This window comes from Anthonomus grandis, chromosome 2 (genome assembly GCF_022605725.1).
Source record: "Anthonomus grandis grandis chromosome 2, icAntGran1.3, whole genome shotgun sequence".
NCBI lineage: Eukaryota > Metazoa > Arthropoda > Insecta > Coleoptera > Curculionidae > Anthonomus > Anthonomus grandis.
Window position 1 is genome coordinate 39156927 of NC_065547.1, and position 26240 is coordinate 39183166.

General features: G+C 32.5%; 1 protein-coding gene across 1 annotated transcript; it reads left to right on the top strand.

The window, feature by feature from the left end:
* LOC126750431 (lachesin) lies at positions 1–26240 on the top strand. Its single transcript, XM_050460056.1, has 7 exons — positions 1–102; positions 7485–7687; positions 11653–12025; positions 14718–14938; positions 14992–15082; positions 25056–25170; positions 25247–26240. The coding sequence occupies exons 1-7, from the start codon at positions 48–50 to the stop codon at positions 25266–25268; spliced, it is 1080 nt and encodes a 359-aa protein (XP_050316013.1). The 5' UTR covers positions 1–47; the 3' UTR covers positions 25269–26240.

Below are 26240 nucleotides of genomic sequence, written 5' to 3' on the forward strand. Positions count from 1 at the left end.
CGAACTGGTAGCCACCGCTATTTTCAAACACCAAACAATCAAACAACATGGCGGTGTCACAGGCAGTGGTTGTGTTTGCGCTCTGTATATTATTGAATGGCGGTAAGTTTGTTTATTTTTATATACTGATAAGATAGGTTTATCTTAAATCGTACGTTAACTACATGCTTTCTGATTATAAATATAGATTACTGGCTTCCGTACCCGTTATTGGCTAAAAACCGTAGTTTAAACTGCCTCCAACACAAAGCATTTAAAAAACTGACTCCTCCCTAAAATGTAGTTATTTCTCTTTAACGATAACGGTTTTTTATTTGCCGTTGAAACTTGAATCTAATTATTCATTGAAGCTTTAATTAGGATTTGTTTTAAATTTCTTTAAGCGACACTAAAGTAATTCAACAAAATAAGGCTTCCCTGCTCCTTTTTAAACTACACCCTTATTGCTGAATTTTGTCTATCCCAAATAAAAATAATTAGTTGACACATATCTCCCTTAACCGTTTTTAGTCATATCACTTAAAAGACATGACTAAAGTACTCTATAACAAATTCAGCATGACTCAGTAAAGTAATTATCAAGCAAGAATGTTTATTAATAGAGCTCTTGGTAATAGAATCTGTTCATGGAGTTCATTCATAAAAGATTATTAGTTTTGTATTTAGGGTGACACAAGTGAATTTAGAGCAATGGCGAATTCCTAGATACATATTTTCAGTTTTCGAGTAAATTATTTTACTGGATGGTTAATGAGTTAATTCAAGTACTACATTTCACTCATGCAGCACATTGAAAATATTTTCAAAATCTTATATCACCTTAGATCACCTAAAAATATTGTATTTTGCAAATTATTAGTGAACTTTTTGGAAATTAACTATTACCTGCCTAAGTAACAATTTAGGTTCTAAAAAGGTTATAAATAACTCCTAGAACCTGTTTAAGAAAAATTATTGATTATGCCATTAAGCACAAACAACATTATTTATTAGCCCGCATAACCTCCTGTAGTAAAAAAAAGGCTCAGCCTTAAAGAGGTTGTCATTGCCAATAGAACCTGGCCAATTTGAAACCAGATCACATATCACAGAACCTATATAGCTAATAGAAATAACCTTCATCGAACCCGAAGATGCCTAAAAGTAACCTGTGTAGAACCTGAAAGCTTTTACGCCTACCTGTTTACAACCCTTTAGCAAAGTCCTTTTAGACCTTTAGGTGGTTATATAGTTTGGCCTGTTCGCCGGCTTTTGGCATTTCAGATACATATTGAAGTATTAAAATTTTGCTATTTAGTTTTAAATATGGTATTTCAGAGACACCAAAGTATAAAAATCTGACCGTTTAGTTTTAAATATCATACAGCCAGGGTAAAAATAAGACAACGCCAAAATAAAAAGCAATGGAGACATTTTCAGTAAGTATGGCTTTATTTTAGAAAAAAATATATTATACTGGAATAGATGACCGATTTTCATTGCGCACACCAGTTTCTTGAAAAAGTTGGGTGTAATTTAACTGTAAAACATGTGCGCCTTTGATATCTTACAAATTAAACATTATTCAGTGCCAATAAAAAAATTAATATATTTTTATTTCTGAGATGCTTTAGTGATAATATGTACTTAAATGCTCCAGTGTCTTTATATATTATCTAAATTGTTTACATATTACATTATTTTTGCCTGTATTTGAATAGCTTATAAAAATGGAAGAATTAAATTTTTTCTTCAAAATGGATGCCTAGCAGGGTATGCTTTTAAGCTGCTATAATAACTTAAGTATCAAAAGCTATGTTGTAGGACGAAAGGCTTAAAAAATGCCAGTGGGTTTTAAAAAAAGCTAAAACAGGGCTAACTAGCATCTGCCAGGACTTATAGGCCACTTTTAATAACCAATTAGCGGGCAAAGTCTGGGCGAATTTCAATAAATGGCTTTTAGGCATTTAGTAGGATCTATTGGCATTATTTATATTGTCAATATTTTATTTGTCAAATTTACCTGACCAGTTGTAATTCGTTGGAAATTTCACTTCACTTTTCTTTTAAAATTACCACTTCTTACAATTTTGTGCCAAGACATCGTATTCTAAGAATAAATGACGTAGGATTTAATAGTCGCGACCGTCCGCAAACTGTGTTTTATTGTGACTAGTTGGTTAAACCTTATCCCATAAAGTTATCTTATTATCCATATGACTTTTATCAAGTCCTTTAGGTGTTAAAAAATGCTATATTTTCCGGAATAGGCCGTATAAAGTGCCAAATAGTTAGGCAATTGATTCAAGACCATATGGTTCTGAATAGGTAATTTTAATGCTAAAATCGTTCTATATTGGAATTTTGCTTGCCAAATTAATGCTGAAATATAACCTCTCCAAAACCTTATTATCTCAAAACCATCAAGCCCTCGTTATGGCCATAACAACGTAATTGTTGACACTTGACTAGAACTAATTAGATTTTTAATTTACCTAAGTTTCCTAGTTCCTATTAGCACAAAATTTAACCTAAATAGTTCCATCAAGCAAGCCAATGACTATTGCAGAACCTTGGTGCGGCTAAAAGGCAACTTTAAAAACCAACTGCTTGAGAAAATGTTACTTGGGTGAATATCAGTGGAATTTTTATTAGGTATTAGACACAAAAAAGTCCTTCATTATTACATTCTAAATCAAAAGTGTTTCTATAAGTATATGATGATGTGTTTTGTTTATGGTTAATCTGATAGCCTAGTTGGTCAATACATGTAATCAAATCAAAACATACTTTAATATGATAAAGTACAAAATATTCTAACTGAAGGGAGAGGTTATGAGAAAATTACGTAGAAATAACATTATTTATTGATTACATTTATTTACATAGTATTAATTTGTTGACTAAATTCATGCTACTTACAATTTTATATTTCTTATGTTGTGGCTTCTTTTTCAAAAGAGATTGACCACTTCATCCAGACTATTTTTCCAACATGAATTTATATTACAGTATAACCTTGATTATCCGAATCATTAATTGCAAGTGCCCGTTCATATAAGCAAAATGTTCGGATAATTAAGTTTTACATAAAAACATGTTTTTGTTGCAAATTTCTTTATTAAAATATGTATAAAACCTTAAAAAAAACACTTATTTAAAAAAATCAGTAATTTTTTTTTGCTTTATACCATTCATTGCCATTTGGTTAGCCCTATTTCTCATTTCCTCCAATAGAAGTCAAGTCAAAGTCAAAATATACTTTATTTGCTAAGTTTACAAACTTATGCTAAAAGCTTCCTAATCCTAGAATTTATAATACAAGTATTTATTTGGTTATACAGGACAAAAACAGAATACAGAATCAATTTTGATTGTATATAGAATTATATCTTACACAACACGAGGTCAGTCTTTAAATAAATTTAAGTCGTCAGCTAGGGCAACTATCTTGGGATAGTGCCCTACTCCCACTCTTTGGATTATGTTTAGCACAGTATTGTTTATTAGTATTATAGTTTTTACTTAAGACTACTGTTAATTATTAATAAGTACTTGAAATGTTATATACATTGATGAATAAATAAATCAAATAAGTAAATAAATAAAATATTTTATATAAACAAAGAAAAAACCAAATAATTTTAAATATTAAAATGAATCATTAAAATACTCTTCAATGCTGTAGTAAGCTTTTGATAAGATGAATTTCTTTAGTTCTCTCCTAAACTTTTTAAGGTCTGTAACAGTCCTAATCGAAAAAGGAACATGATTAAATATTTTACGACTAATAATAATAATAAGCCTTTATTTCCAACAGGCAACTTGCCCAATAACAGGAAACAGTTGCAAAACAATGCAAAATATAGTTAAAAAAAACACACACAAACAAACCAAAAAGAATATAACTATTAATATGATATAAAAACCCAATTATAAAAGTTTAACAAGATAATCACATATTCAACAAAATTAAATTAATTTAACTGCAATATACCTACTAACTATAACTTAAACACTTGGGCCCTAATCCCAAGAGTAATGATCCACCAAGATATCGATAATCACATGAACCGGAGAGAAATTTATATCGCACATGTGACAGATCCGATTAAATATAGCGCATATTGTATATAGTGGCGATTTCAACAGGATGTTAGTATGAGGCCTTGGCAGAAAGAATGTTAGGGGATGTCTAGCATTAAGCCTAGGCACCATGAAACGTACACCAGAAAGAAGTACAGGACTATCAATGAATCCATTCAGTAACCCATGCAGGAATTTTACAGAGAAGATCATTCTTCTGAGATGTAATGGATGTAGATTGAAGCGTTCCAATAGTTGTCGATGATCAAACCCTCTTACCGGATATATGCCATCCTGCCTGAAGGCCAAAAACTTAGCAAATCTACTCTGAACAGATTCAAGGAGACCAACATGATTCTGATAGAGCGGGTTCCATATAATGCAGCCAAACTCCAGTTTTGATCTCACAAAGCAACAGAAAAGCAAAAGCACTAATAAATATAAGAGAGTTTCTCGTAAGTGAGGAGGTCGGGATTGGAAGAGATAAGTTGCCCACTTGACGAGTATTATGACTGGTGCAGGATGGTGGACTTACGGACTTATGTATGAGTGTTGCAGTTTGCAATATAAGTGAGAGTGAGAAAACTGTTAAAACTCTTTCAGCTACAAAAAGAGGTCTACAAGAGACTCTCAGACCAACACCACACAGATACCTTAATGCTTTTTTCTGAATAGTAAAAATTATGTTAAGGAGTCCCTTGGAGCACAAACCCCAAAATGGCAACCCATAACGATTATAAGAGTCTATTAAGGCGAAATAAATTGAACGAGCACCCCCCCCAGGTCATGCCAGGCAACCCTGACTGCAGAAATCGACAATAATCCCCACCATGTAGTGGGTTCTGCTCATCAAACAAAAAACCCTCTACATTACACTTAAAGCCCAGAACAAAAGTCTTATCAACATTGAATACAAGCTGATTGCAGATGCACCACTCTTTAATTTTGTGAAGGTCCTCTACTATGTGAGATCTGACTACTTTTTGATCTTTGTTATGCCACAGAATTGTAGTATCATCGGCAAACTGAACCACTAGTCCATGCAGTGATGGAGAGCTTAAGTCATTAACATATAATAAAAACAAAATAGGACCCAACACTGATCCTTGAGGTACACCACATTTCACCACACCCAGCTCAAGAGGTGAAATCATAGATCAAAAAAAATTGAAATAAGTTTAGCTGATGAGGAAATACAACAGTGGGCTGTAGGAAAAGAAGAAACCGTCGAAAAAATGACCGAAGAAGATATTATAATAAATTTGGATGAGGAAGATCAAGATTCAAAAGAAGAACACGGGCTCATAGCTACCAAGTCTATAATGCATAATGAAGCGGTATCCTCTTTTGATAAATGTATAGAGTGGGCAAATAATAATGGAGAAGCATATCTTTCGTATCGCAATTAGGCATATCTGAAGATGCCTATTGTTTTTTGCAATCTTATCTGTCGGACAGGGTATAGCTGGTGAGAGTGGAAGGATGTGTATCTGAGAGCTTTGTCCCCACCTCGGGAGTGCCCCAGGATAGCAATCTAGGGCCTTTATTTTTTATAAGCTGCATTAACTCATTATCCGACTGCCTCTCCTGCTGGGCTGGCTTATTGTTCGCGGATGATTTCAAATTCTTTAAGACTGTTACATCACGTGAAGACTGCGACAGCCTCCAGTTGGATATTGAGAGTATTAGTAACTGGTTCAAAACCTATGGAATGTCATTGAATGTTAAAAAATGTTCTGTAGTATCATATGCAAGAAAAATCAATCCAGTAGAGTATAACTATCATATTAGCGGCATTAAATTAAACCGTTCCATTGAAACCAGAGACCAGATTGGGTGTTGTCGAGTTTAATAACCATTTCATGTACATTATACAAAAGGCTCTTAAATCTTTGAGTTTTTTTAACTAGAAACAGCAAGAATTTTGAAATACCAACTATAATAAGATTATATAATGCCTTGGTGAGACCGCACCTGGAATATGCGTCACATATCTGGATGCCTATGATAATAACACATATTGATCAAATTGAAAAAGTTCAAAAAAGATTTGCCAGGTATCTCTATGTTAGAAAGCACAATGAATATCCTTATATGATCTCATATACGAGTATGCTTAAGACATTTATGATGGAATCTCTTTTGGATAGGAGAAAACCACAAGAGGTGATATATTTGTTCTTTATTATAAATAACATTAAATATTGTAACTGTGATCTTATAAACTTCATCAAAATAAATGTACCAATAGTCAATTTAAGGATTCGGAATCCACACAATTTATTTTGTGTTATTTCTGATAGTGTGTCTCCAATGAATAATGTGATGGCAATTACGAACCAGTTCTTTAATCAAGTTTATGTGGATTTATTTAATATGTCTTCTGCAGATCTAAGGCTGACCCTTAAAAATAGATATAGGTATAATATAGATTTATACATACAGTGGTATCCTCCTATATATTTTTTTTATTACAAATCATGTTAAATTTTTATTTATTTTAATTTTGTTTTTCGTTGTATTTTGTGGTATTTTAAGGTTTTAATTTAATTTTTGTTGCTGCCTTTACATGTAATTACTGTGTGCTCAGTGTTTGTAAAGAGAATCATAAATAAAATAAATAAAAACAAATAAAATAACTATAATGAGTACGAAATTAGGACATGCTTGCTACCCAGCACCCCTATATATTATATAAAGACACAAATTGTAATGTTACAGGTGACCTAAATCACATATTTTTTGAATGTAAAAAATGTACTTTGGTTGTGGCTAGTCCATTTAATATTATGCATTTATTGGCACTAGAAAATGCAAAATAAATGATAGATATTAAAAATAAGATAACATTTTAAAAAAAGGCATAATTTGCATAAAGGATAAACAATATTTTTAAATCAATTATCAGAGTAGTTAGAAATATGCGATACGTAATAATGGCAAATCACGTAAAATATAAAAATTATAACTGGCTGCATAAATGCCACATGCCACCAAAAAAAAAAAAAAAGAATCTAACTGCCTATATATTAATAAGAAAAATTACAGACTTTCATTTATTAAAGTTCTCCAGCAAACAATCAATTTCATTATTAACTAAACATGAACTGAACATACATTTTCTGCTATTTTCAGTATGACCTATTTTGTATTATTGTAGCGGTATGCCAAGACTCGCTCCAGGCAATAAATGTGCATGATAATTACATAGAACATGAAGCTCTCTGCATGCAGTTTCTAGTAAATTACAAGTTATTATTGTGAGCGCTCTTTAATTTCTTATGAGACGGCCCAAGTAACTTTACTGTTATATTAACACTTCAAGTATTCTTTTATGAAGCAAATATTTGATTAAAAAATTGCAAATTATTATGCTTCAATAATCTATAAGTTTATTTATATAGATCTTTTTTTTATAGGAAATGCTCAGAAATCTCCAACAATATCATATATATCTCAAACTCAAATAAAGGATGTCGGCGGTGTGGTCGAGCTGGCCTGTTCAGTACAATACACCACAGATTATCCAGTTGTTTGGATGAAACAAGACAGCAGTCTACCTATTTCTTCAGGCAGTAGTTTAATTCTTCACGATTCAAGATTCGCCTTAAAATACGACAGGGTAAGAAATAATAAAAGATCACAAAAGGCCAATTATTGCCAAGACATTCTATTCATGCCTATATTCGGTTAATTTACATTACAAAAGGGTCATAGTTGGGAGACCCCTATAATCAAAAATTGACCTGTTGAAGTCGTTTAGTACATGGTTGTAAAGTAAATACTAGAGAATTTTTAAACAACCTGTGATAAAGAATCTACCTGACTGATTAGTGGGTATTTAAATCGTAAATATTTATATAAGGTCATTTGAATATTATGAGAGTGCAGGTATTAGAAAATTAGTAAAGGATGTTTGCTTTATGGTTTGAGTATTAAGGTTCTAATAATAGTAAAATTGCACCTTTTTACATTTTGTTTTAGACAGTATCTAGTTTCCCATCGTTCTTTCTTGCAGTTATTTAATATGCTTATTATTTAAATATTTACTGCAAACACTGAAGCTTTCAGATCCAATTAACAATCGCATAGATTTGTTTAAGAAGTAATTCTGTAATTATTGAAATTAATAATAATAATAATAAATGTCTTTAGTCTTGTAAACATATATGTTGTTGACAAAAAAAGGTGAAGTTTAGCTTTACATAGTTTAACCATTAACTAAGTCTAACATAGAGAAACATGATAAAAAAAGTGAAAGATTAAAATTAAATTAAATCTAACAGGCAATGATACTTATAAAATAAAATATTAAGCAGGTAAATAATATTTTTAGCTAAAAGTGACCGATATCCGTGAATCACATATCTAAAACAACCAATTAAAAGAAATACAACACACACGGCAGGTATTAACTATTCACTAGATAGAAGTAAGGAGTTAATCGATTTCTTGAACTTCAATAGGCTCATATTCTTAAAGTTATCATTTAGCGAGTTATAGGTAGATGGAGCGATGTAAATCTGTAGACCAAACTAGAGAAAGATCTGGTGATAATAACTGAATGTCTCCATCAAAATAAATTGACAGTCAACAAAAATAAAACAAAGTTTATTGCATATACATCATATATCAATAATTTACCAGAGTTTAACGAACTTAATACAGAAAACAGTTTTGTTGCCTTAAATACCTTGGATTAACAATAGCTTGTCACATGAGGTGAGACAAACATATACAATATTTAATGGCAAAAATAAGACATTTGGTTACCAAGTTTTACTTTCTAAAAATGTTTATCTTTAAATTTAACTTATATATCGATTATTTAGTCAAAAAAAACTAATACAAGTTATGCAATGAGGTTACTTAAGAATTACCATATTAGATTTTGAAAAAATTGAATAAATAATTAAATATAAAAAACCTATATATACTGTTTGTCACCTATGCACTATACAATTACCACAAACATATGTATATTATACAAACATATGTATATAATACAATAAAAAAAAGACATAAATTAGGCAAACCAACATGAAAAGTTTTTTAGAAATAAGTGGTTTATTATACTAAATTTACAATTAAATGTTTTTTACAAGCCCTTTTAAAAATCTTTATACTTTCTATTGGCAACATATTGTATTTGTTTACACCATCAAAAAATAATGAATTTTGACCACGTTCTTGGGAAACTTTTGGTACAGAAAAATTATTCCTCGTGTTATGATCATATATTTGGGTAGGGAATGTGAATTTACTCAACAAATACTGTGGAGCATGACCAATTTCATATTATGGACAAATGTCAGCGTTTTGAGTAGAAGATGCTCTCTGATTGGTAACCATTCTAAAGCGTGTAACATGTCTTTTATTGGGGGTCTATAAAATAGTAATTCAATTTGTTGGTTAATGTATTTTCCATATCAATAACTTCGCCGTTAATATCTACATCCTGTAAATTCATCACTTATATTTTTGTGTAGAAATTCTTGCAGAGTTTTCAACATCTCTTTTGGATTTTCCCTAGTTCCATATATTTTATCTTCATAGTACTTTCTCTAGTTTTAACTCTAGTTTTCTCTAGTTCTCTAACTTTATATCTAGGATAAATTTTAACTATTCTCTACGGAGCTATAATATCTAATAGATATATGATACTAATAAATTCTTTATACTTTTCATTCATATGAGGATGAGCACAATACAATTGCGCTGTTCCAGTAGGCTGTTTAAACTGATAAAACAAATATATCTTCCTCTATTTTGCAAGATTTTTGGCTCTTTTGAATGTACATTGTTGTGCAAAGTTTCAATTATGTAGTGATCAGTAATTCTTGGAGTAGTACCCTTGCTTGAAACATATTCTGATGGTATTGCAGAATGGGGTGCATTGATGAATATAATGTATATCTAAATAATCTTGAAACGATTCAGAAATGGCTTATAAAAATTATGAACAACAAGCTTCAGTATTTATTGTTTATACTGTTTCTTAAAAATGAAAAAAAAAAGTCGCTCAATCAAATTAGTAATAGTTTAGTCTTGCTAGATTCCAGAAATGTTAAAAGTCAATCTTCATGGAAAGTTATACTGGAAGAAACGCCTGTTGTATTATACAACCTGTGATTATTTTTTGATATTTTCAAGTATTTTAGAAGAGTTTTGGGAATATTTATTGAGATTTATATTTATACCCGTATTTTTAAATATTTACATATTTGGGCGGGTAGTAGAGACGATTTTTTAGATACAAATTATTTATGTTAAAATATTTATGACCTTAATTAGAGAAAGGAATGTTTTGTTTTGGTTTACAATATTTGGACACCTAAGCAATTTCAGAACTGCGTAATATCCCATCAATCAATCATGCGTAATATCTCACAAAAACTGTCAAATAGCCTTAGATCTTGCAAACTCTACAGCCTTACAGATGCAAAAGTGGTGTGAGCAAAATCAGTTAGTCTTTAATTCAAGCAAAACAAAATTCATTCATTTTCAAATTAAAAGGCAGACCTAAAAATAATTGATAATGATATGCCCCTAAACATCGATGGGATTATTGTATATGAATCGGACGAAACTAAGTTTTTGGGTCTAACTTTACACAAAAATTTAAATTGGCAAAGCTATATTGATGAAATATGTAAAAAGATAACGTCGGCAAACTTCGCTATTTACAACTTAAAAAACATTGTCAGTAGGGAATCAATAACTCAGTTTTATTATGCATACGTACATTCACGTATAGCCTATGGCATAATGTTTTGGGGATCTCATGCAGAGTCAATAAAAAGAACATTTGTCCGGATCCGCTTTTCGAGAGCATTGTGCTCCTTTGTTTAAAAAATTAGGAATTATGACAATATATTCCCTTTACTTGTACAGGGTATGCTGATTTGCCTCCAAACACAAACATCTCTTTCAAGAAAATGTTATGTAAATATTAACAGTAGTAACACCAGAAATACATTCGATTTTGCAGCGCCTAGACATAAGACAACCATGTATGAAATGAGTATCTATTATATGTCTGTCAAAATATACAATACATTACCCAATGAAATTAGGAAGATAGAGGGGTAGAGGCAGTTCAACCCTTTTTATTCAGTGAGTGAATACATAACTCATTCAGATAACCTTAATCTGTTTGGTTTTAACTGTCCATATTGCTAGCAGGGTTTTTTTTTAAATATATACCAAGTTTGATAAGTCTGTGTCTGCTGGTGAAGTTAGTATTAAGTGGTGTGTCTTTTACTTTTTATGTTACTTAGCTCTAACTATTTTAATTTTAAACTTTTTAACTTAATCTTAATTCTAGTACTATACTTAAATCGACAACCTTATATTATCTCTGTAACCAAAAGAGCAATAAATGAATTTGAAAAAAGATAAGGTCTTTTTTCATTTCGTCCTAAAATCACACAAGAAATTTGCTCATGTACTTAAGTAATACTTTAAATTATGTAGAATACTGTTTTGGTTGTATCTCATTCTTTTTTTTTTCTTTGATACACTTTTTCGCGTTATTTTTGCCAGTTTTTAAATGGGTAGAACTAAAATAATCACGTATTTTTACAGTCCAGTTCCACCTACACCCTCCAAATCAAAGACATGCAAGAGACCGACGCGGGAACTTACGCATGTTCAATCATCATATCGACCAGTAGTCGGGTGACTGCCACGGTGGACGTTCAAGTGAGACGACCTCCATTTATCTCCGACAACTCCACAAGATCCGTCGTAGTCTCTGAGGGGCAACCGGTCGAAATGGAATGCTACGCAGGCGGGTACCCGACTCCGAGAATATCTTGGAGAAGGGAGAATAATGCCATTTTGCCAACTGGAGGGTCTATTTATAGGGGCAACAGGTTGAAGATCAGGAGTATCAGAAAGGAGGATAGAGGGACTTATTATTGTGTGGCCGAGAATGGTGTTGGCAAAGAGGCCAGAAGTGAGTTGAATAATAGATTTCTTACGATTTAATATTCTTGAAGATGTTTATTTTTGAGTGGAGCGAATGGTTGATAAGAACGGTATTCATTCCTTAAAGGAAGTTTTTTCTCCACAAAATAAGTGACCAATCTTGTTTTGAGAATTATTCATTTCAATGAGCTAACTCATCATCATTAGACTCTAAAATACAGGGTTATTAACGTCATACGACACGGAATATTTGGCTATACTATAAAAAAGAAATATTTGATGTTTGGATTCTACATTATAAATAAAGGTAGGTTTTATTAAGATTTACCCAACCTAAACTTAAAAATTTTTCAAATATTTATGTCTTGTGGATATACTGAGACTATTTCAATGATAAGTTGCTTAATACATGTTTTCTCTTTTTTACAACATTTGTGCTGAGCAACACTAAATTATTAAATTTTACATTTCATTTGTAATACAGTTACTACTTTATACAAGACGTTCAAAATTAGGTTTAAATTATTACAGTTTTGACAAGACAATAAGTTCCTTAATTTAAATGGAACACCCTTGGTGATATTTTATATCACCAATAAATGTGACAATGGACTCTTTTTTTATCGACCGTCTCGGCACGGTCGGTACAATCGGCCGGATTTGCTTCACATGTATTTAAATGGGGCCGCGCGCACTGAATCGGTTCGGTACGTTCGGTCGGTTCGGTTTTCTCCGGCGACGATCTCATATTGTGAGGAGGGCAACTTGCTGATTGCACCGAAAGCCTGTGACTATTTTAGCATTTTTTTTGCATAGAATGAGGAACTGTTTCAAATAATTTTAAAAACCGTTGATTTGATAAATATGTCAAACGGAATTTCAATCGAAGCTGTTCGCAGTTTTAGAAATTTAATGATAAACAAAACACATATTATCATGATAATTTAAGGAAAGAAAACGCTTGGGAGGAGCTATCCAAATTAACTGGATGTTCTGGTAAGTGTCATTTATTATATCTTAAATCGGTGTTTTCGTTATTTACTGTTTATTAAGTTGGCATCATCAGGAGATTTTAAAACTCAGTTTTAATTATCTGAGAATGCCAACTTGGTCGGCGAAATGTGCGAGTGTGAAAGTTCTCGTTTTGGTGTTAAGTCGTGCACAACTCTTGCTTTGAATATAATTTATGTTTTTACAAAAATACACAATAAAGATAGCTTATATAGTTCACGCATTCAAATGCACGTTGGAATGTTATGTTATAATTTATTTAATTTGACTCTATACAGGGTGTTCCACGACGAATGGCGGCTATCTATATCTCGTAAAGTAGAGTACAGAAATTTTAAAAATTTGACAGTATACCAACGTTGAGGTGCAATTCAGCTAAAATAATTTTGAGATGGCGCAAAAACCAGTTCTCGTAATGATACAACCATCCTCTTTAAATTATTTTCTAAATAGTGGGATATCAAAAATGAAGAAGGCAGAGGCATGACACTATACAAAATCACCCTGAACATATTTTCATTCTTAAATATTTGAAAAACATTGCTTCGTCCTCCAGCCAATCATAAAAGAGATGATAATATTCTCCGAAATCTCTTCTTTTCAAAAAAATATGCACCCAAAATCTCCTACGCTTTTCTACCGCTTTACTTCAGCACAGGCTACTGTAATCATAACATCCTCTTCAGAATCTCAGGAATTGCTAATTTTTTTTTAAAAACGCTTAAACGGGAGCTTAATCACAATACTTCCATATGCTCGAATAATCGAACCACTTTTAAACGTCGTCGTGTCTTCATTCTGCCGATTGTATGAGCGCTAGCTACCGACTGAACGGACCGAACGTGCCGAACCGACCGAGCCGATGTTTTAAATGTTTTTCTTTTTTTAACCCTAGATGTTGAACTGTACTTAGTTAAGAAAAGTTAGATATAGTTGATTTTATTAATTCAAAAAAAAAAAAATGTAAATTTTAACTGTTTAACTTTGATCCGTCATTGTAACTTGTATTTTTAAATATAATTTTAACCTTGTAACTCTGTCTCTTTAGGATTAGGTGAAGCTTTGTTTATAACAATTTTTTGTTCAAACAATAAAGCATATTTGAATTTGAATTTGAATTTGATCCGATTCAGTGGGCGCCCTCCTTATAATGCGTTGTCTTAAATCAAGAGAGAATCTTATTCCGCGTGGCATGTTGCACCTTGAGTTATAATTCCAAAATTGTTTTTGTCTACTTTTATTAATATCTGCTTTTGACCAGCTATATTTATATTATTGCTTTATCTGATGGCAAGCAAAATATTTAACTGAAATTTATTGGTATCTTTTTATAGACCGCCTTACAAATAACAATAATTTAAAATCTAGGGGACCTGTGGGTAAATCTTTAAACAATTTTATGAAAATAATACTTTGTCAATCTACTTTTGGCCACTACTGTATGAACGATTAGATGTCATCTTCTTCACAACTCTGATATTTATGTTTTTGATTGTTTTTAATCATCAAAAATAAGTGTTGGTAATTTTTTTTCATTTATTTTCCAGCTAATCTTTTTAATAATTGTTAGTTTGATCTCTGTATTGACCTTCAAAATCGTGTACCATTTTCAATATAAACATATTTTAGAGATTGATGTATTTATTGTATGCAGACTGCATTTAAGAAAACACCTTCCTTACTAATTTTTTAATATCTCGTGTTTGTAGGAAATATTGCAGTGGAAGTTGAATTTGCTCCAGTAGTCACAGTTCCTAAGCCGAGATTAGCGCAGGCTTTGCAATACGATATGGACTTAGAATGCCAAGTAGAGGCGTATCCTCCCCCGGCAATCACATGGAAAAAAGACGATTTTGTCTTATCCAACAATCAACATTATAAAATTTCACATTTTTCCACAGCAGACCAGCTTACCGCCACCACTCTGAGGGTAATTTATATAATTTCTTCTAAAGTTGCGTTTATGGAAATTGTTGATTTCAGGTGATAACTACTGAAAAGAAACAGTATGGAGAATATGTATGCGAGGCGGGTAACAAATTTGGCACTTCCGTCGGGAGAGTCGTGTTAATTGGTAAGTTTTATAAGAGCGGTTTACATTACATTGAGATCTTTGTATATATATTTTTTTATTTTATGTAGTAGTGATTAAAAGATACTAGAAGCATGGTTCGTTATAGTACATTGCTATTTTTTGATACAGAAAAATAAAAAATAGTAATTGGGACCGATAATACATTTTTAAGTAAGATTTGAACCTTTAAAAGTCTTTCATGGTATAAGACCCTAAAAGCTTTTGCAATTACAAAAAAAGGTTAGAAATGAGAGGATTTTTTAACTTTAATTGATTAGAGGAATGGTATTATCTTGTCACGTTTCCCCTTTATAAGTTTGTTTTGTGGTAAAGTTGAATTTGCAGGATGATGTATGTAAATGACATGTATAATTACTTAAACATATTTCCCGAAATTAATCAAATTTAAGGGAAAGACATTGCACAACTCTTGGTATGCTATTTAACCCTTATTCTCCCAGATATTTCCTGTTAACAAGTAACTTATCTATTTGATTTTTTGTTAAATTAGGTATTTTTTGGGATCCTGTTTATGTTAAAAATGTACTGGAAATTACACCAGTATTAATCTTTTACTTTGTAAAATTACGTAAAAATGCGAAAATTGGATTAAACATCATTTTCATTTAAATCCTGGTTAAATATTATTTGATCACGGGCTAAATAAATAAAAAGTAATTAGAAGAAATCTTAAAAAAAGTGAAAACCTAAATGAAATAATTTTTAAAAATTTCGTTACTCAAATTGTTCACCCAATAGTGTTTCAGTATATTGTTTTGTAGTAGATTTGTGTTAGCGACATTAGTAAATGAATTGTGTTTAGTATAGTACATATATTTTTTTGAAATTTGAGTCTTAATTGGACGTAGTTATGCATAACGCGAACGAGCGCCAGAATAACAATTGTGGGAAAACACAATTAAGTTTCGAATGCCCTTAAAAATCGATAAATTCTAATACAGATCTAATTTTTGCAAGCTATATCCAAGACACTATTTTAAATTATACTACGTAAGCTTTTAGCAAAAATTAATACATTTTAGAAGTTGAAGAAGTAGTCCATACTTGCAGTGGAGTTAATAAGTCAAAGGTTAACTAAAATTGTTTATGTCATCCTCCACTAAATTTATTTGAAAAATCATCTATCCTACATGTTTCAGACATATATAAGATGTCTATCATCAGAAATCTATAAAGAACCTAGGAAACTTATAAGCTAAGGATAAAAAGTGTTGAAATAAAAGGTATTAAAATTAACTTACATACGATGAGGGTGGGTTTTCGTCACAACATATAACAGATTTAGAAAAATTTTAGAAGTTATGATAAGAAATGTCACCTAGTCTGGTTATGCTTTTTTACTTATTATTAGGTTTTTTTATGTTACAAAATTAAACCACACGCCAAACTAGTCGCATAGCGCGTTTATGCAATGCCATGTATTTTCTTTTTAGACTGTATATTTCGACTAAAAGCCCTATTTTTCATTAAGGTAGTTTACGAAAAGCTGCAAATTTTATGCAACTATTTAAAATTCTTACAGATCTTTTAGAAAATCCTGTAAAAGCACTTTTTATTTTAAAGTAAAAGAAACAACAAAATTACAGTAAAACTAAACCACTTTATTTACTAACATAATAAGCTAAGCAAATTACAACTGCATAGCTATAGCATACCTTGAAAAAACTTCAAATAAAACTAGAGTTGCTTTGTAACACCCAACTAGCAATTTTAGTTACGGCTACAACATTGTTTGACTATATTACTTTATTCAAGTAATAAATCGGTAACTGGTACCAAAAAAATATCTTATAAGTTTAAATAACTGCCAAGTAAAAAATAGTAGTAAGAAATACGTAATATTAACTTAATACTTGACTATATAGTAATTATTACTTTGCGGTAACTCTGATGGTAGCTGATACCGCTTAGCGACCTGACCTAATTACCTTTATAACGTCGTTACTATAAAGTAGAAAATATTGGTCGATGGGATGATTAAATGGGAACTTTTAAGTAAGCGCGATTACAAAGTTAAATTTCAAGTTCTTCCGACTACATAGGAACATCAAAATATTACCACGCAGTAATACACTTTGAAGTAATATTATCAGTAACAAGACCGAAATAGTTACCCTTATTTCTTCTTTAAAGTAATATTTACCACATTGGCTATTACAGCAAATTACCTTTAAGTGATTATTTCTACTATGCAGTAAAATATACTTTACAGTAGCACTTTTTTGAAATAATTTACTTATTCCTAAGTCATTTTTACTTTGAAGTAACAAAAGAAACTTCTTGGTAACTCTAACAACAATTCGCCATATTTTTTTAAATTATTTGACTCGATTTTGTGAAAAGGAATCTATCCAAGGAATTTGTAAAAGGATTTTATGAATTTGCTAAAATCGGAATACTTTTACATTTTATGCAATTTTTATTAAATTATAGACTTCTTATATTCATAGGAGTGAAAAAAATTATCTACCTTCTTAAAAAAATTAAATTTAAATATTTAGACTTGGAATATTTTTTTGTTAAAAGTCATTATTTTAATGAGGCGTTCTTTATTTTCGTCCTATATTGCCTATGTTTAACAGTAAAATTTGCTTCGTTTACATTTTTCCACTCCGGTAAGCGATAATATCAGCTATATTAAATACAATATGAAGTAGATTAACCCCGATACAACGCCATCACTTAGAATAAAGACGGACATATAAAATTATTTGTGTTGACAAAGAAAGAGAATCAAAATGTTTGCATAATATTGTCTCAGTAACTTCTTAGTAACTAGCACTGCACAATTACTACTTTATGACATCCCGAAAACCACTATGGGACGTTAAAAAGAAGTTCCCGGGACGATGGAATTACGTATTTGCTACAGCAAAATCATTCCCAATTTTGGTAAAAAAGTGGTAACAGAACTAGTAACCACAACTTTAAAGTATTCTTTATAGTCGCGATTACGTAGCTGTTGCCAAAAATGGTAGTTGGGCAACTAACGTTTACCTAAAAAATTCTATTACTGCCCAATTTCATAGTAGCACTAGATAGTTTGGTATCTACTTACCTCTAAATTTATTTCATATGGGCGATTTAGTAAAATATCAGTCCGTTTCAGCATTTTTTGAAAATTTGAATTAAACCACTCAAGAAACGTCACTTGATATTTCCTAGCTCAGTTCGGTAAATGCCTTTGCGAGAAAAATGATCAAAATTTGACAAATATCACGTGATATATTACTTATTTTTCGGTACCACTTCACGTGACCGAACTTAACTGCTATTTGCATTACTAAGCCAAGTGCCATGGCGTTTAATTGACCTATACAATTTCGTGGCATTTAGTCGTTTTATGCAAAATTCAACTAGTGTTATAAACCGTTTGGCGCTTAGTTTAATTTAAAATATATCCTTAACTTACAGATTTCTAACGCTTGAGATTTTTTTTCGTAGATAAATATAATATTTGGCCGTCAGATAACACAATAATACCAACAAAATGCCATTGGCGCTTGCTCGCGTTATGGATAACTATGTCCAATTGTAATAAGGGCACTACACTGCACAGCTATTCTGAATTATGGTACATCATCTAACTCTGATTTTTAATTTTTATATGCAGGTGCTTTATTTATTTAAGTTGTTGCAATTTCAGACTTGACTTTCGAAATTATCCAAAGAAATCTGAAATATTTAAAGACAGTTAAAAACATTACAAAGGCTGACTATTTAAAAACATTTTGACTTTATTCTTAAATGAATTTAAGGAAATTTAAAAACGTCAATGCTTTCCGGCAGTAAATTCACTTCCCTACACATTATGGCTAATGAGGAATTAAATGAATGTTCTGAAATGTGACTCATAAAAAGGGAGTGAACGTGAAGCACCCTTTGAGGTACAGAGAAGAACACCTAAAAGTTCTGGCCTATTCAAGGAATTTACATTTTTATAGAACAGAACTTTAAGTGCTCATTTATAAAATTCAAAGCTTTAAAGCAACAAAACGTAAAAAGAAAGTTTGAACTCTTTCAATTTTGCTTTTATAGACCTCATAAGTTGGGAGACCAGTCCAAGACCTATAGTCCAAAACTGATGGTACAATGGAACAGAATACAGATTTAAAGCATTACACTATTAAAATCTGCATGTATGCTTTTAACAAAACCAAGAAACCTTATAGCGATATGTGATCAATGTGCAAGTCAAAACGAAGACTCTAAATATAACGCCAACGCCTTTTATATGGTCCAAGCGGTAGTGTTGTGTCATTTAATGTGTAATCATACATAGGATTAGTCTTCTTTTCTTGAAAAACTAATTATAGAACATTTAGCAAGATTAAGTTGCATACAATTCAGATTACACCAAAAGAAGCCATCCAGATCCTTCTGCAAAGCTGTACAGTCCTCTGTAGATTCAATACCTTAAAAAAATTTTAAGTCGTCAGCAAATAAAAGTAACTGGTTTGCAAATATACAATCTTCTATCTCATTTACTAAATAATTAAACAGAAAAGGTGACAAATGAGCATCCTGGGGCACTCTAGATGGAACATATATGTTAGATGACTCAAGCTCCCAAATCTTCACTTTTTCACTATGATTGCCTCTAAACGCGCTTTAGATTGTCCATCACTTTTAATCTCAAAAACCCATTTCCTCTCAATTAGTTTCTTGTCCTTGGGTCTCGGTACTTCCCATTTCACAATGTTCTTTCCCGACAGAGCTTCTTTTAAGTCCAAAGGCTCCTCACTGTCTGTATAAAAGCACATATCACACTCTTCCATATCAGAGTTCATATGATAATCTTTCATCCACACTGGTTGTCGAACTTTCCTCTTTCTGGTTCCCTTAAAATGCATATCTGTTGTTCATTGACCGCTGATTCAGCTTCCCATCTCCAGGAATCCCATCTCCAGGAATAAACACCATATCTCTGTGAATCTCAACAGTTTTCTTTTCTGGCAGATATACTCGATAACCTTTTACCTCATCACTGTATCCAACAAAAACTCCAAAGATGTTTTTAGCATCTAATTTCAACCATTTTTGTTTTGGAATATGAACCACTAACTTTTCTACCAAACTCCTGGAAAAAATTCATACTTGACTGTTTATGAGACCATAATTCATAAGGTGTCTTGTCTCTCTGAGTACTGGCTCCAGCTCTATTTAATGTAAACACTGCTGCATTCGCCGCTTCAGCCCAAAAAACTATCTAAACCAGAAGAATGAAGCATAGTTCTGACCAGCTCCATTATGGTTCGATTATCACGTTCCGCTCTCCCATTTTGTGCTGGAGTATACGGACATGTCTTCTGATGCATAATTCCTTTCTTTTCACAGATACTCTTAACCTTCTCATTGACAAATTCGAAACCATTATCTGTCCGCAATATCTTCACTTTCTTTTGTGTCATATTTTCTGCCCAATTTAAAAAACTGTCAATTTTTTTCAGTTTCTGATTTGCTGTGCAAAAAACAAACTTTCACACAAATCTGCATGTATCAGCTCATAAGGCATTTGAGCTCTGCTATGGCTTTCTGGGAATGACAATCTGCGTTGTTTTCCAGACAAACAGTCACTACAAAATGGCTGCTTTTCATCCTGAAACTCAATATTACCTTTTCTCAGCACTTTTCTGACCTGATCAAAGTGTATATGGGCCTTCCCTTGATTCCAGTTGTCCAAGCTCATAACAGCATTACAATGATCAAACTCTAAACTTTCTATTTTAAACTCCATTTTAAATAATTTACCCTTTCTCTTTGCTATGGCTCTTATTTTACCTTCTTGGTCTATGATTTCGCACTTACTTTTATCTGAGTGCATTTTATAGCCTTTGTCTAGTGATGTACTCAAAGAGAAAATATTTACTGCTAGATCTGGACCAAATAATATATTAAGTAAGTCAGTTCTTACCCAACTGCTTCCATTGAAAGCCAAAACTTGCACTTTTCCCATTCCTTTTACTTCTACAAAGTTGCCATCACCAACTCTTACTTTTCTTGTTACCACCAAAGTTTTCATTTCTGTAAATTGGTCTTTGTCATAGCACATATGCTCGGTTGCGCCACTGTCCATCCACCAACCACGTTTAACATCCTCTGATCCAATTATCGCCATAATGTCTCCACCAGATTTCGATATCAGTGCCTGGTCAGCTGATCTCTGGTTGTCCTTATCCTGAGTAGCATCTGCATGCCCTTGCTTCTTAAACCAACACATCTCCATTAAGTGCACTGGCTTCTTACAAAAGTAACAGTTCATTGAGTAACAGGCAATTTCTTTTAAAATGATTTCCACCACACTGAAAGCATTTAATACCTGAACTACCTCTTGTACCGGCCTTATTTTTGAACTTTGACATATTAGAACCTACTGATAAAGCCTGCACTTTTTCTGTCACCTTACTCCTTTCCTCTTCCAGCATCAACCTGATCTGTCAGGGTCTGTTTATCTTTAGGAGCAGATTCCCAAGCAGACACAAAATACTTCGTGTTTTTTGGCAGGGACATAAGAACTTTAGTAATGACCATTTTGTCACTAATTTCTTCTCCCATTGATTTTAACGTGCTTTTTATTTCTTCTAATTGGGAAATAAAGTCTGCTACCTTTCCATCTACATACTCTAGCTAGAGCAAACAATCTTTGCGTTAATAGATGTACACTGACGTGTGACTGATGCTCATAGATTTTCTTAAGTTTTCCCCACATTTTTGCTGAGGATTTGCATGTTAAAATGTGATTTATGACACTCTCATCCAGCCTGGAAACTATAATCTCTTAAGCTTTGGCGTCTTTGTTATCCCACTCTTGGGTGTTTCCTGGAGGCATTGGCCTCTCTGTGGTGCCATCCACTATGCCAAAATAGCCCTTTGACCTTAATGCTATTTGTATTTGAAACTTCCAAGTAACCCAATTTTCACCGTTTAATTTTGCGATAACAACGAACAAGCCTATTTGCTCCGCCATGTCTCTGTGTTCCTCTTAGGATTCCTTCAAGCCTCACAATTGGAGTAATACACTTTTATAGCCCTAAAAAAACTTCCACCGGTCCACCAATTTCCACGACAAAAACAAAACTTTACAGCGGGTCTGGGCCCATAATCTGTTGAACCACTGTGTTTTCTGGGAAATTGGGGTCTTAATTAAAGCCACAAGAGACAGCTCAAAACGTTTTAATTTATAACTAAAAAAGATTTACACTTTCAAGGCACCCGACACATCTTTTTTTTTTTAAGTCATATGCTCTACGAACTTAACCCATTAGCGCCGGAATTATTTTTTTTATGCTACTTTTTTATGCTCTTTTAAGATTACTAAAAATACGTTCAGGAAGCTGTAAAAATTTAGTTTTTTAATTTTAGCTACTTACATTTTGAGATATTAGCCGTTACCATATGGCAACGCTAGGACTTTACACTACCTAAAATTGAAACAATCTTTTTAATTAGAAAATATTAAAATTTTATTATAGAACGTTATACTAAGTAATATAAAATAAGTAAACAGGTTTAAGTTAACGGGAATGATAAGGTGCAAAGCAAGAAATACATAGAGCTACATCACATTTTCAACACATGGTTCTTACTGTGGAGTTGCATGTTTTGAGTCCACATCGTCTTCGTTTGTTTTGTGTTGTTTGTTGAACTAAATGGTCAAAACAATCAAACCGGATAGTATCCGAAACTCGCGAATCTGAAGATTCCAATGCAGAAGCTCGTCGCCCAGATCCTTATAAAAATGGTATGGCCTTAGGCCAATACCATTTTTTATCTCGAATACCGATGCGATAGCAGCCAAGGTTCTGGTCCCAGTTCCTCCCATGTTGGCATTATATTTCGCAATAACTTTTGGTCGTGTAACTATTATATTTTTCTTTTGTTGTTGTGAGTACCTTTTAACTTGTCCAATTTCTTGAGCTCCATGCGAAGTAGACATCATAGTTACCACTGAATTATCCATCCATCTCACATACAAATGGCCATCGGATTTCTCTATGGCTGTTTCGAAATATCCACGGTCTTTTTTGACAAACATTTTTTTATTCGTGAGGGGGCATTGTTTGGGCATTCGGTTTTCACGAATTGTTCCAGTTGCAGAATAACCACGAAATTGCAAATATGAGTAAAGCGCTGGGTTTGAAAACAAATTATCCATATAAAGTTCGTATCGCAAATCCTTTTTTTTTGGCGGCAATTCATCTAACATTAGTACCAAAGGGCTTGCAGCTTTGCCAAACAATAAATCGTAGTCCGCATTAGATTTGGGACTTTTACCTTGATAAACATCAAAATTTACCAAATAGCCGTCTGTAGTATTTAGGCTCCAAATTTTATACCCAAATCTAATGGGTTTTCCACGAATAAATTGCTTGCAGCTATGTCGCCCGAAATATCGAACCATACTCTCATCATAAGCCAAATTTTGTTCCGAAACGAAATTTTTCAAACAGTCTTTTTTTTAACATTTCTATGACAGGCCGAATCTTGTAGAACATTTTTGACTAGTTTTGTGTTATCAGAGCAATGAAGAAACCGAGTGATCTGTAAAAATCGATTGCTTGAGACACAGCTAAATTTTTAAGATCTTCGCCACTGCTCCAATATTGCCTTTTAGATGGCAAATTATTATAGCCGCTTACAAATAATATTGCTATGAAGCAACGAATTTCATCTGGTGTAATATTAGGGTCTGGACAGTTCAAAAATAATGCATACCTGCGAGTTTCCGCCACCAAATGTTTTATAAATTCATCGAAAATTTGAATTACTGACATTTGCTCAAATCTGGAATAATCTGGTGGCGGAAAATATTTTGGCGGTACAACTGCATAGTCTGCTCCTTTTTCCCACTGAGGTATAAATGATTTAGACTGGTTTCGCCTATTTTTTAGCCAAGTTGTGTATTCCTGCACAAGAACCGGAGTAGGCACAGTATTTGTTTCCTGATCTGCTGTATTTGCATCACATTCAACCTCATATTGGATACCCAATCTCTCGTTATTGTATAATCTTATTTACAATAAGATGATACAAAAGGCCGGGGCTCGCAACTGTCGAGCTGTCAAATTGTCAACTAGCCTACGAAAAAAAAATAATCAAAAAATAACAAATTACGATAAAAAGTTGGCTTATTCAAAGGCAACGTCAAAACGTTAAGGCCATCGTCCTCGTCAGCTGAGTCCTCATCTGTGTCTACATTGGGTTCTGGTGGCTCAATGTAAATATCGCCGTCAAGATCATCGTTATACACCATATCAAGCGCTTCCGCAAGTGAAAAGCCATATCTGTAATTATTTGAAATCACTTAGTGCAAACGCCTAGTGTTGCCATATGGTAACATACAAGTTTACGCCCTTGTAACTCACTAACTTATCAATGGATTTTATTCCAAATTTGGCCAACGTTAAGCCATAGTATTCTGAGCATCACAGTGTAACTAAATATCCCCCACTATTACACATAAAAAATAAATTATACTTACTCGAATTGTATATCCATATTTTCACGATGTTTCAATAACGTATCAAATTTAACCGCACTAAACACGCACAGTTCGGCGTTTTTACTGAAACTAAGCGAACGCGTGGTTTTTGCACACTGTGATTGGTGATATGACACGCTCGCAACAAATTTACTAGCGCATGGCCAATGCCATCGCACTTTGAGTAGTCACGTGTTTGTCGTAGCCATGTAACGCTAGGCGTTAATGGTTTAAACTACTTAGGCCATTTCACCACAACATCTGGTTACAAATAACCGGTTTTCGGTCGCTACCGTAATAATATCATTGTTTTACAACATAAATAATGCTTTGAAAAGTAGTTTTTAGTATTTTTTTTAACTGTACCAGACAGAAGAGTAATGCAAGGTCCTCAATCAATTTTTATTTATTAGCGATCGTTGGTAGAATTTGATTTTTTTGCATCATGCTTTTTCGTTTTGTATTATGTAGAATCCGTAATACCCGTGTGTCCGCCGGCCTGCGATTCGGGCCGATACGGAGCGTCTTCCACCCTCTCCACCAGCACCGCCGCCTTGTTTATTTCCCTCTTCATTTGTATATACCGGTAAGTCAATCCCCTTTTATAAAGACATATTAAATTTTATAAAGTATTTTAGTCTTAATCGTGATTTTTCTTTCAGAAATGTCTACGCCCAACGTTAACTACCCGGGACTCATATGGATAAATCATGGTAGTAAATTGCGCGCACCTCACTTTATTTTACTTGCGCTAACTGTCGGTTATTTAGGTTGCCCTTGGGTTACTTAGGTGACCGTTTTAAATTCTTGAAATTGAGTCTCTTTAATTTATCTTTAAAAGAATACATTTTTTATTTTTATGAGTTTGGTTAGTCATAATTAAACAGGGAGCAGCTTTAGGGTGAATTTTAATCACTGGTTGTGTTTATAGGCTATTTATTAAGGGCACAATAATAAAATTATATGGCGAGGAGCTCTTATAGAGACTAATAATTTCTAAATAATTTATTGTTGTACTCGTGTAATTGCATACATTTAAAAATGTAGCAAAAATGATATTACAAATAATCTCTCAGTGTCTTAAGTTATTTTATATGTAACTTATTCTAGGCTAGGTTGTGACGTACCAATATTATAAAGGTTTATTAATATAAGCACAATCAACGAATTCGAAAAGGTTTGTACTTATCCAAATAAATCTAATACGCTCTCGCAATTAGATCAGGCATTATTGGATATATAAGCCTTTAAAAATTCATTTTTGTACAAAAAAAAACGCAAATATGTGTAGTAAAAATAGGGCCTAATATGTTTATTTAACGATTCTTTCAACTTGCTTATAGATTTTCATATTTTGTGACTGATAGATGTACTTTAATGGTTGTTGTTGTATACATATATGCCTTTTTTCGATTTTATTTTCTCACTAAATGGTATACTTAACATTCCCACCAAGACTGAAAGAGGCATCTTTTTGAAATCAAACTTAGTTCTTAGGCTCAAATACTCAACGAGATTTTAAGCGCCCGGATTGCATTTTAAAACTTTTTTGTGATCTTGTATTATATTTGTGTATTATTTTTTCTTAGATATTTTTTAATTCGTCCATTTTAGTTGTAATTATATTTTTTATCAGTAATAAATATGTACAAAATA

Excerpts from the sequence above, each read along its gene's own strand:
- LOC126750431 (XM_050460056.1), top strand. The coding sequence starts at position 48 with ATGGCGGTGTCACAGGCAGTGGTTGTGTTTGCGCTCTGTATATTATTG. Across the intron at positions 14,939-14,991 it reads TTACCGCCACCACTCTGAGG|GTGATAACTACTGAAAAGAA; the intron begins GTAATTTATATA and ends TGTTGATTTCAG. Across the intron at positions 15,083-25,055 it reads CGGGAGAGTCGTGTTAATTG|AATCCGTAATACCCGTGTGT; the intron begins GTAAGTTTTATA and ends TGTATTATGTAG.